General features: G+C 42.8%; 1 protein-coding gene across 1 annotated transcript in view; it reads right to left on the reverse strand.

Annotated features, from left to right (window-relative positions):
* Positions 1-533: 533 nt before the first annotated feature.
* Positions 534-12,904, reverse strand: part of LOC128698835 (nephrin-like) — an 829,595-nt gene continuing 817,224 nt past the window's right edge. The window contains exon 16 of the mRNA XM_070097658.1: positions 534-2,815. Within this exon, the coding sequence (XP_069953759.1) occupies positions 1,865-2,815 (951 nt within the window). The 3' untranslated portion in view covers positions 534-1,864. The remainder of the gene's footprint in view (positions 2,816-12,904) is intronic.

Consider the following 12,904-nt stretch of genomic DNA (forward strand, 5'->3'; position numbering starts at 1 on the left):
ATCTTGTGTATGGCACCAAAGACGGCCAGGAATGTGCCTACTCAAGAAAAAAAAGAGGGGAAATATTGTTGCACGTGAATGCAGTTTGGTCCAAGACTGGAGAAAAAACAGCCTCTCTTTTTTCTCCATATACTCTTCCCTCCTTGCATCACTTCTACTTTGTAAAAACCTCTCTCATATGCTAACTTTTTCTCCCTTACTACTCTCTTTACATCATCATTCCACCAGTCGCTCTTCTTCCCTCCCGCACCCACTTTCCTGTAACCACAAACTAATGCTGAACACTCTAACACTACATTCCTAAACCTACCCCATACATCTTCGATCCCATTGCCTATACTCTCACTAGCCCATCTATCCTCCAATAGTTGTTTATATCTTACCTTAACTCCTCATATATACGTATGTTAGTAATATCATAAGGTGAGATTGGAAATTTACTCACACATCTTCTGAGGAGATATTAACGTTATACATGAAATGAAAAAAAATAGTTGCTTAGGACATTTATTTTAATTTCTGAGAGATTGATTCCCACTTTACTACTTGTCTTACCACTAATCCTCATCCACTGGGAAATGAAACCCAACCTTTTAAATGTTAGAGAACTCAATTACAAGAAATGTACTTCGTTGAGGAGAGAAGTCTTATGTCTCTCAGCCTTATTAGTTAATATATATCTGGGAAATTAATAATACATCTATGAGTGAATTTAGTGGTTTCTTATCCAGTAGTTATATTACAATATCTGTGTCAAGTCAGTGAACACTCATCTGTAAACTTCATAACCTGCAAGAAATAGACATACGTGAACCTGGTAATTTATACCTGTGGTATTAATTAACAACTATATTTCGTGAGATTATTGAGAATCTAAATATAAAACTTTTCCAAATTTTAGGAGTTTCAATATTTTATACAATTCTGTATAATTTTATTTCAAAATATTTATCCATGAAAAATATCCAAACGTTTAGAATATTTTCCTCTTATCATTTAACATTACTCATCATTGCAGTGAACTGAGAGTCATGAAAACTGTTCAGAAATAATTGACGTTGGAAAGCAGTCTAAAACATTAACACGATCATGTAACTTACAGTCAACAACAGAGATATTAAAATTATTTTCATTAATATTTAGATATTCGAATACTTAATAATTGATGTAGGTGTTATTGTATTTTTATTATAATTATTATTATTATAATTATTATTATTATAATTATTATTATTATTATTATTATTATTATTATTATTAACATTGTTATATGAATATACTGTTCAGTAGCCTAGTGAGAAAATTAAGTATTTTGTAAGAGGACTTGCCAAATGAATTTTTTATATAATTATTCAGATCTATATTTAATTTTGTCACACATAACAGGATACTGTCTGGTGGCTTCTCCAGCGGCTCTTGTCAAGGAGGTCGGGGGATAAATAGCTGGTGAGTCCATTTAGGCAGAGTTTTTATCTCACTCTTAGGGGTAGGAGTATCGACCACTCAGAGTGTCTTATATTAATTCAAATGTAATATTTAGCACTTTAAAATTAGACTCTAAGGTTATGTACCGTAACTAAGGAAGTATTTATATATTTTACTTATTATTACAGGAATTACTTCGAGGTTTTGAGCTACATTCCAATCGTTATGGAGATTTTCTCGCCTACGTACAAATTCAGAAATTTTACAGGTGCTCATATAGGAAGTGTAACTTAGCCCAATGTGACTCTTGCTAAATTAAATTAACCATTCCGTAAGTTAACACTTGTTGATTTATATATGAATATAAGAGAAACTTAGTAAAGAGTAAAACTGCAGTGGTAAAGGACACAACAGTGAAATTTATAAATACCGCAAGAAACTACACAGCACTTTCCTCTCCGTGAGTAGGGCCACCGGTCCAGGAGACTTGCCTGGCTCCACTCTGAGGGCTGGAGTGCATGCTAGAGGGCTTCTCTATGTACTCTACTCCCCCCTGGGACACCCCTGCACACTCTATACCGCCCTGTGACGCCATGATTATAGTCTCTTCTGCGTACTCTTGACTGCCCTGTGGCACTATGTTTGAGGGCTTTTTTGTGTATTCTATTCTATCCTGTGACAGCAAAGATTTCTGATGAAGTGAATTTCTTCCCAATTGGCTCGACGTGATCCCTAGACCTATATGTTGCGACGCATACATATGTGCTGCAGGGGCGCCCCTTTGGTTAGTGGTAAGTGTGGGTGGAGCATCGCCTCCGAGCCCTGGATGAGGTTGCACGTAGTGGATCGCTGCCGGTTGTGGTACCTGCGGTATTCCTAGTGGATGTTGAAGAACAGCATCTGTTCCTGAGGTGTAGACGATCTGCGCATGGGTTGGATACTGTAAGGAGAAGGTGGGAGGAGTTCCGTGATGCTGGGTATGTGCTGGTAGCAATGTTCCAGCTAAGCAGTTACGAGAACCCGCGGTGTGACCTTCGCCTCGCTCCATCGAGGAAGTTCGCAGCAGACAATGCTGTAATGGAGATGTTTGTTGTAAAGTGTGTTGGATGTCCTGAGCAGGGTGTACAGAGTGCTGACTTTCCGAAAAGCGAGGAAGCGTGTGCTGACTACCCGAGGGCCATGGAATAGTGTGCTGGGGATCTGAGGTGCGTTGTGGCACATTTTGAGTGCCACAGGTGTGTTGTAAAGCGTGCTGGGTGGGCGACAGCTCGTTACAAGTGGTAGAGCAATACTGAGGAGGTGGCGGGATGTGAGCAGGGATGGTGAATACCACGCCACCACCTGCGCTAGCTGGTGTGGAAGCTGTTTCTGTACTGCACTCAGATGTAACCTGAGGAAGAATTATTAAACACTGATTATTAAACGCTAGCTTCTTCACTTAAACACACACACACACATACGAACACACACACACACACACACACACACACACACACACACACACACACACACACACACACATACGGACACACACATACGAACACACACACACACACACACACACACACACACACACACACACACACACACACACACAACACACACAAACACAGCAACACACACACACACACACACACACACACACACACACACACACACACACACACACACACACACACACACACACACACAGCTACACACCTATACACAGTACTTGGTATTTAAATCCAGAAGTCAGGTCAGGTAGGCAGGTGTTTATTAGACTAGTGCCACTGGAGACAACAATAAATAGAAAAGGTTACATTTTGCTAGGAAAGAACTCTGTACTAAATACAAATTAAGATACAAAAACTTGAGTCTAGTGTAGAGTCTACAAGGCCTCATGAACACTACACAAGCGTGTGAGAACACACGTTGTGTGTACACAAACATGTACAAGAAACTTTGCCACCCCTGGAAACACACGTTGTGTGTACACAAACATTTACACGAAACTTTGCCACCCCTGGAAACACTGATCTCTCACACCTACACTCAAACTACTCTCTGCCACACATACTCTGCCACACTGTCCCACACTCCAGAGACAAGGTGGACACAGACAGGATGTTCCAGGGAGGGGACACAGAAACAAGAGGTCACAAGTGGAAATTGAAGACTCAGATGAGTCAAAGGGATTTTAGGAAGTATTTCTTCAGTCGTAGAGTTGTCAGGAAGTGGAATAGCCTAGAAAGTGACGTAGTGGAGGCAGGAACTATACATAGCTTTAAGATTAGGTATGATAAAGCTCATGGAGCAGGGAGAGAGAGGACCTAGTAGCACTCAGTAAAGAGGCGGGGCCAGGAGCTGAGTCTCGACCCCTGCAACCACAATTAGGTGAATTAGGTGAGTACTCCTTCTCCCTCTCTCTCTCTCTCTCTCACTCACTCTTCCTCTTCTCTTCCTATTCATCTTCCTCTTCCTTCTCCTCCTCCCTCTATTTCTCCCCACCTCTCCACTTGCGTTTCCCTCACTTCCTATCCCCCTCTCTCCCTATACCCCCCTATCCTTCCCCCCATCTCTCTCCCCTCTGCCACTGTCTCCCCCTCCCACTCTCTATCCCTCTCCCTCCCTCCCTACCTCCCTCCCCCTCTCCCTCCATACAACAAACACCTCCACATACACACACACACAGACACACACACACACACAGACACACACACACACAGACACACACACACACACACACACACACACACACACACACACACACACACATCACTCACGAACACACACAAGTTTTTCTTTCTGAGGTAAAAAAAAAAAAGAAAAAACATAGGTTACAAAAGAACAGAACGGAGAACCAGAGGACTGGTGGATGAACTGGGAGGGCAGATTGGGTGACAAAGCTCAGGAAAAGGAAGGAAGAGTGGGGAAGGAAACTGGAAGTGCTTAGCAAGAAAATAGAGAGGATAGCTGCAGAGAGCAGGAAATGGGAGTTGCAAACCATAGCAGCAGAAGCCAAGATACAGAGCTTAGAAGAGGAGCTTAAAAATCTGAAACAGTCTAAAGATCCGAAGAGTATTATAGGCATGGCATCAGGAACTGCTACATCAGTCACAGACGAGGGGACTGTAGGGAACAAAGAAGCTATACTGTATGCAGAGGCCCTATCAGACCACTGTCAAACCCAGGAAAAGAAGAGAAGCACACCAGGAACAAATGAGAGGACCAAAGGAAATGAAGCTAAGCTATATGCAGAGGCCATAACAGACCACAGCAATGCCCAGGAAAAGCTTAGGAATAATGACAGACCACTGAGCACAGGGACATCAGATGAAGAAGAGATTAAAGGAAGGAACATTGCAATAGAGACAACTAAATCATCTCAGGGGATGCAAAGGGAAATGCAGTGGGAGGACAAAAGGGAGAGGTCAGTTGTGGTTTACTGGCTCCAGGAAATTGAAGGAGAAACTTATGAAGCAAGAAAAAAGAAGACAGGAGGAGAAAAAAACGATTGAAAGTATCATGAGAAAAATAGGAGAGGGCAACACGACCCAGTTGACAAATTTTCTGAGAAGAGGGAGGTTTGCAAGAGGAAAAAAAACGGTCAGTTAAATTTATTATCAAGGCAGAATCACCTCGAAACAGGATCCTGTAGCAGAAAGCACAACTAATGGACATACAGAAGTATCAGGGGGTGTACCTCGACTGTGACAGAACACAAGAAGAAAGGCAGAAACTGAAAGAGAGGGTACAAAGACGCAAGGAGGAATGAGAGGCAACAACGGAGATGAGCAGGAGAACCCAGACTCAGAGAGAAGAGCAAATAAAACCTCCCTCAGAACTACCCAGAGAAGGACCACAAACATGACAACCCCAATGCAACCAAACAATCTAACCCAAAACCCACACACTATACCCTCTGCTCCCACCCCATCATCACAAACTCCACCCCCACAGCAACCCCGCATAGTTCCCTGCCAGATCTCCCTTTCCCTCAACCTCAACATTCTCCCCAGACCACAGTTTTAGAAAAGAAGTTGAAGGTTTGCCATACAAATGCGGACGGAATAACAAATAAATGTGAGTGGCATTAAAGAACCAAGGAGCCATCCCTAGACATCATAGCCGTCACAGAAACGAAACTCAGCGGGATGATAACAGATGCAATCTTCCCACCCGGATATCAGATCCTGAGGATAGAAGGAGCAGAGGGGGAGGAGGATTTACACTACTCATTAAAAACCGATGGGGAATTGAGGAAATGGAAGGAATAGACAAAATTCGTCAATGGGAGTACATAGGTACAATTCAGTCTGGGGAACATAAGGTAGTTATTGCAGTGATGTATAACCAGCCACAGAACTGCAGGAGGCCAACAGAAGAATATGAGGAGAGCAACAGAGCTGAGATGGCCAGAATAACTCACATGGTAGAGCAAAGTAATATTTAAGGACAATTTCAATCACATGGAGATTGATTGGGAAAACCTGGAGCCACATGTGAGTCCCGAAACATGGAGAACCAAGATGACAAGGTGGACACAGACAGGATGTTCCAGAGATGGGACACAGAAGACTCAGCTAAGTCAAAGAGATGCTAGGAAGTATTTTTTTTAGCCACAGAGTTGTCAGGAAGCGGTGTCGTGTGGCAAGTGACACAGTGGAGTCAGGAACCATATATGGTTTTAAGACGAGGTGTGATAAAGTTCATGGAGCAGGGTGAGAGAGGACCTAGTAGTGATCAGCGAAGAGGCATGGCCAGGAGCCATATCTCGACCCCTGCAACTACAAATAGGTGAGTACACGCAGACACCCACACACACACACACACACACTAACTCCCCTTCTCCTTTTTTCTCTCCTCCTCCTCTCCCTCTCCCATTCTCTCTCCCCCTTTGCCTATCACTCTCTGTCCTCTTACTCCCCTCTCTTTCCCCCTCTCCATCTCTTTTCCCCTTTACCACTATCACCCCTCCCACTCTCTCTTCCCTTTCCCTCTCCCTACCTCCCTCGCTCCTCTCCCATCCCCGCCAAACACACACATACACACACACACACACACACACACATTTACGTCAGGCCCATGTTGGTGCTGCATAGAGTAAGATAAGATAAGATAAGATTTCGTTCGGATTTTTAACCCCGGAGGGTTAGCCACCCAGGATAACCCAAGAAAGTCAGTGCGCCATCGAGGACTGTCTAACTTATTTACATTGGGGTCCTTAATCTTGTCCCCCAGGATGCGACCCACACCAGTCGACTAACACCCAGGTACCTATTTGCTGCTAGGTGAACAGGACAACAGGTGTAAAGAAACGTGTCGAAATGTTTCCACCCACCGGGAATCGAACCCGGGCCCTCCGTGTGTGAAGCGGGAGCTTTAGCCACCAGGCCACCGGGCCTGGTGGCAGCACCAGTTTGGAATCCACACCTGGTCAAGCACGTCAAGAAATTAGAGATAGTGGAAAGGTTTGCAACAAGACTAGTCCCAGAGCTAAGGAGATTGTTCTACGAAGAAAGGTTGAGGGAAATCGGCCTGACGACACTGGAGGACAGGAGGGTCAGGGGAGACATGATAACGACATATAAAATACTGTGCGGAATAGACAAGGTGGACAAAGACAGGATGTTCTAGAGATGGGACACAGAAACAAGAGTTCACAATTGGAAGTTGAAGACTCAGATGAATCAAAGGGATGTTAGGAAGTATTTCTTCAGTCATAGAGTAGTCAGGCCGTGGAATAGCCTAGAAAGTGAAGTAGTGGAGGCGGGAACCATACATAGTTTTAAGGCGAGGTATGATAAAGCTCATGGAGCAGGTAGAGAGAGGACCTAGTAGCAATCAGTGAAGAGGCGGGGTCAGGAGCTACGACTCGACCCCTGCAACCACAAATAGGTGAGTACAAATAGGTGAGTACACACACACACTTACAAACACACATTACAAATAATCATTCTGTGGTACTAAAAAAATGGATTGCCAGAGAGCAGGATGGAAAACCAGGGAACTGGTGGATGAGTCTGGAAAGGAAGATAGAGTGGCAGAGGTCATTAAAAGGGAACAAGGGTGGGGAAGGAAGCTAGACGAGTTTAGAAAGAAATGGTGGAAAGGATAGCTGCAGAGAGCAAGAAATGGAAGCTACAATCCACAGCAGCGGAAGCTAAGATGTAGATCTTTGAAGAGGAATTGAAAAATCTGAAACAGTCTAAAAAACCAAAGAGCAGTACGGGCATGACATCACGAGCTGCTACATCAGCTACAAATGAGGGGACTGTAGGGAACAAAGGAATTAAACTGTATGCAGAGGCCCTATCAGACCACCGTAGAGCCCAGGAAAGGAAGAGGAGCACACCACGAACAAACAAGGGGACTGAAGAAAATGAAAGAGATAAGCTATACACAGATTCCCTAACAGACCACAGCAGTGCCCAAGAAAAGCTGAGAAAGAAAAATGACAGACTACTGGGCACAGGGGCATCAGATAGAGAATGATTGAAAGGAGGAAAGCTGCGATGGAGGCAACTAAATCAACTCAGGGGATGCAAAGGAAAATGTAGTTGGACATTGAAAGAGAGAGATCAGTCTTTGTTTATGGGCGCCAGGATGTTAAAGGGGAAACTTATCAAGCAGGAAGACAGGGGGAGAAAAAAGTGATTGAAAGTATCATGAAAGAAGTGGGATAGGACGACATGGCCCAGCTGACAAACTTTCTGAGAATAGCGGGGTTTGCAAGAGGAAGAAAAAAACTGCCAGTCAGTGTAACTTTCAAGGAACAATCGGCTTGAAACAGATCCTGCAGACACTGAAAAGAGAGGGAACAAAGACTAAAGAAGGAAAGAGAGGCAAAGACGGAGATGGGCATGGGCATTAGAACCCAGATTCAGGAGGAAGAGCAAATACAACCTCCCTCAGAACCACCTACAGAAGGTCATCAACCCTGAAAATCCAATGCAACCAAACAATATAACCCAAAATCCACACACTGTACCCACAGCCTTCATCCCCATCATCATAAACACCACCTTCACAGCAGCCCCCTATAGTTCCTTCTCTAAGTCTCCCATTACCCCTACCCCAACATACTCTCCAGACTACAGTTTTAGGAAAGAAGTTGAGTGTTTGGTATATGAACGCAGACAGAATAACACAGAAATGTGTAGAGTGACATGAAAGAATCAAGACATCATAGCACTCACAGAAACAAAACTCACTGGGATGATAACAGAAGCAATCTTTCCATCCAGACAGCAGATCCTGAGGAAAGACAGAGATAGCAGAAGGATAAGAGGAGTTTCAGCGCTCATTAAACACCGGTGGAGATTTCAGGAAATGGAAGGAATGGATGGAATCGCCGAAAGAGACTACATAGTAAGAAAAATCCAGTCTGCAGGCTCTAAGGTAGTAATGGCAGTGATGTACAGCCCACCGCAGAACTGCAAGAGGCCATCGGAAGACTTTGAAAAGAGCAACAGAGCAATAGTGGACACACTAGGTGAGGTGGCCAGAAGAGCTCACATGGGTGGAGCAAAGTTACTAGTTATGAATAACAAAAAAAGAACATAAGAACATAAGAAAAAGGGAACACTACAACAGGCCTACTGACCCATACGAAGCAGGTACATGTCCCCCCCGGATGAGCCCAATGACCAACCCCCCCTGGATTGGCCCAATGACCCACCCAGTCTGGTCACCTCCACTCAAGGATGGAGCACGGCCCCAGACCCAGCACCACAAGCTAGTCAGGTCCAACTCACACCCACCCACACCCACTCATGTATTTATTTAACCTATTTTTAAAGCTACACAACGTTTTAGCCTGAATAACTGTACTCGGGAGTTTCTTCCACTCATCCACAACTCTATTACCAAACCAGTGCTTTCCTATATCCTTCCTGAATCTGAATTTTTCCAACTTGAAACCATTGTTGCGAGTCCTGTCTTGGCTGGAAATCTTCAGCATGCTATTTACATCCCCTTTATTTATTTCTGTTTTCCATTTAAACACCTCGATCATATCCCCCCTAATTCTACGCCTTTCGAAAGAGTGCAGATTCAGGGCCTCAGTCTATCCTCATAGGGAAGATTTCTGATACATGGGATCATCTTTGTCATCCTCCTCTGTACGTTTTCCAGAGCATTTATATCCATTCTGTAATACGGTGACCAAAACTGAGCAGCATAATCTAAATGAGGCTTAACCAAGGATATATAGAGTTGAACAACCTGAGGACTTCTATTATTTATACTTTAAGATATGAAGCCAAGAATTCTGTTAGCTTTATTGCGAACACTAATGCACTGTTGTCTTGGTTTTAGACTACTGCTTACCAGAAATCCTAAATCCTTCTCGCAATCAGTAGTATTAAGAACTACATTATTTAATTTATATGTGGCATGGTTATTTACCTGTTCAACTTTACATTTGTCAATATTAAACTGCATCTGCCACTTCTCCGACCATTGCATCAGTCTATTCAAATCATCCTGGACGGCCTATTTTGGTGTCATCAGCAAATTTTCGTATGTCGCTATTTATTCCCTCATCTATGTCGTTTATGTAAATTGTGAACAACAACGGGCCCAACACTGACCCCTGAGGAACACCGCTTGTGACGCGCCCCCATTCTGATTTCTCCCCATTTATGCAAACTCTCTGCTGTCTATTTGTCAGCTATGCCTCTACCCAGGAAAAAAATTCTCTTCCTATTCCATGTGCCTTAAGTTTCCTCAATAGCCTCTGGTGTGGAACTCTATCGAAAGCCTTACTGAAGTCCATATACACAATATCATATTCATTACCATGATCTACCTCCTCAAACACCTTAGCGAAAAAAGTTAGTAAATTCGCAAGACAAGAACGCCCCTTTGTAAAACCGTGTTCAGATTCATTAATCAATCTGTGCCTGTCAAGATGGCTACGAATTGCTTCGGCAACTATTGATTCCATAAATTTTCCCACTATGGAGGTAAGGCTTATTGGTCTAAAGTTCGAAGCCAAGGACCTGTCACCTGCCTTGTAAATAGGTATTACATTTGCCATTTTCCACTTATCAGGCACTATGCCAGTTTGTAGTGATATGTTAAAAGATTAGCCAAAGGTATGCTAAGTTCCTCTTTACATTCCTTTAACACCCTTGCAAACAGTTCATCAGGACCTGGGGATTTGTTAGGTTTTAGTTTCTCTATTTGTCTGAGGACCATGTCACTAGTTACCACAATCGTACATAGTTTATTATCATCCTGTTCTACGTAATCTATTATTTCAGGAATTTTGCTAGTATTTTCCTTGGTGAAAACTGAGAGGAAGTAGGTATTGAGAATTTCACACATATCCTTATCACTGTCAGTGATCTGACCAGAGTTACTCTTAAGTGGGGCAATCTTGTCCCTAATCTTACTTCTGTATACCTGAAAGAACCCTTTTGGGTTAGTCTTTGAATCCCTTGCGACCGTAGCCTCATAATCCCTTTTTGCTTTTCTTATTCCTTTCTTTATTTCTCTCTTTAATTGAATATATTGATTTCTTAACTGCCCATCCCCTCTTTTGATACGCCTATATATGCCTCTCTTTTGACCAATGAGATGTTTTAATCTATTGTTCATCCATTTGGGATCACTTTTGTTAGATCTAATTTCCCTACTCGGAACGAAAATTGTCTGGGCAGCTAGAACTATGCTCTGAAAAACGTCATATTGGCAACCAAAATCACCTACCTGACCCATAGTCAGGACATCCTAATTTAGCCCACCAAGGTAATTTTTCAATCCCATGAAGTCGGCCAAGTGAAAATCTTGGACAGAGATTTGATTGCAGTTAACTGGGTAATTCCATGATATATTGAAACTAAGTGATTTGTGATCACTTTCCCCAAGCTCATCATTAACCTCAAGATTATTAATTAGTGAATCTTTGTTGGCAAGAACCAAGTCAAGCAGATTGTTTCCACTACTTGGTTCCATCACAACCTGTTCTAAAAAGCAATCCTGAACCGTATCAAGAAAGTCACTAGACTCAAGATTTCCTGTCATATTGTTCCAATCAATTTGTCTAAAGTTAAAATCTCCCATTATCACAACATTTTCATATCTAGATGCCTTATGAATTTCGTCCCATAACAGCTTACTGCCCTCCCTATCAAGGTTTGGGGGCCTATAAATCACACCCAAAATTATTTTGTCACGTCCCTCGAGAATCTGTAGCCAAACAGATTCTGTGTTCGATGTTTTTAATCTTATATCATGTCTAAGATAATTTAAATTTTCTCTGACATACATCGCCACTCCACCACCCTTCCTGTTGACCCTATCAGTGTGGAATAGTTTATAACCCCGTATGTTGCATGCAGAAGGCATTTCGTTATCTTTCAGGTTGAACCAGGTCTCTGTTATACCAGTAATATCCATAATACCTACACTTGCAAGTAATCTTAGGTCATCTATCTTATTTCTTAGACTCCTACTATTTGTATAGTAAACCTTAAGGGAGCTAGTCACTCGTTGCTCTCTACTATTTCTCTTTGTTTGTTGATCAATTGATATGCCATTACTAGCAACTTTATTTTGAATATTGTCTTTTAAACATATTCCTGAGGTATCCCGGTAATTGCTGTTTTTAACCCTATTGCTGCAGCCTGATTGTTCCCCACAAACACCCATAAATCTATAATCTATCAGTTTAAATTCCTAGACAAGTCATCAATTACCCTCTCAATTGAATAGGCTAATGCAACCACTCCATCCCCAGAGAGATGAACCCCATCCCTTGCATACCGCACAATACCGTGACTGGAACGATACACAAATAACCCGCACATAGAAGAGAGGAGCTTACGACGACGTTTCGGACCGACTTAGATCATTTACAAAGTCACACTAACGAAAAGTAGAGCAGGGCTGGACGGGTATATACCCGTCCTACTCGTTAGTGTGACTTTGTAAATGGTCCAAGTCGGACCGAAATGTGGTTGTAAGCTCCTCTCTTCTATGTGCAGGTTATTTGTGTTACTAGTTATGGGTGATTTCAATCACAAGGAGACTGGGAAAAACTGGAACTACATATAGGTCCCGAAACATAGAGAGCCAAAATGATTGATGTAGTACTGAAAAACCTCTGACCACGGGTTCTATTCCCACCCGTGATATGGTTTGTTTGCAATTGTGTCATTACGATTTCGTGAGTCATGATGATGGTACACAAATAACCCGCACATAAAAGAAAGAAGCTTGCGGGTTATTTGTGTATCGTTCCAGTCACGGTATTGTGCCTTCTTTGTTATTCATGATGATGGCTTTGAGGAGACTTGACCTAAAGTTCGTCACGGCCCCGCTGGTGGAGATTCGTCTATAATAACTTACATTTGTGATCACAGTGGTGTCTATGCAAACCTTCGTATGGTTTATAAATATACCTAGTTGGATGAATCTTACTGTAGCCAGCCGGCCCAGTGGCTAACGTGTTGATCAGGAGTATTATGACCCTGACCGTGGCTTCTAA

Source organism: Cherax quadricarinatus, chromosome 59, assembly GCF_038502225.1.
Source record: "Cherax quadricarinatus isolate ZL_2023a chromosome 59, ASM3850222v1, whole genome shotgun sequence".
NCBI classification, from domain to species: domain Eukaryota; kingdom Metazoa; phylum Arthropoda; class Malacostraca; order Decapoda; family Parastacidae; genus Cherax; species Cherax quadricarinatus.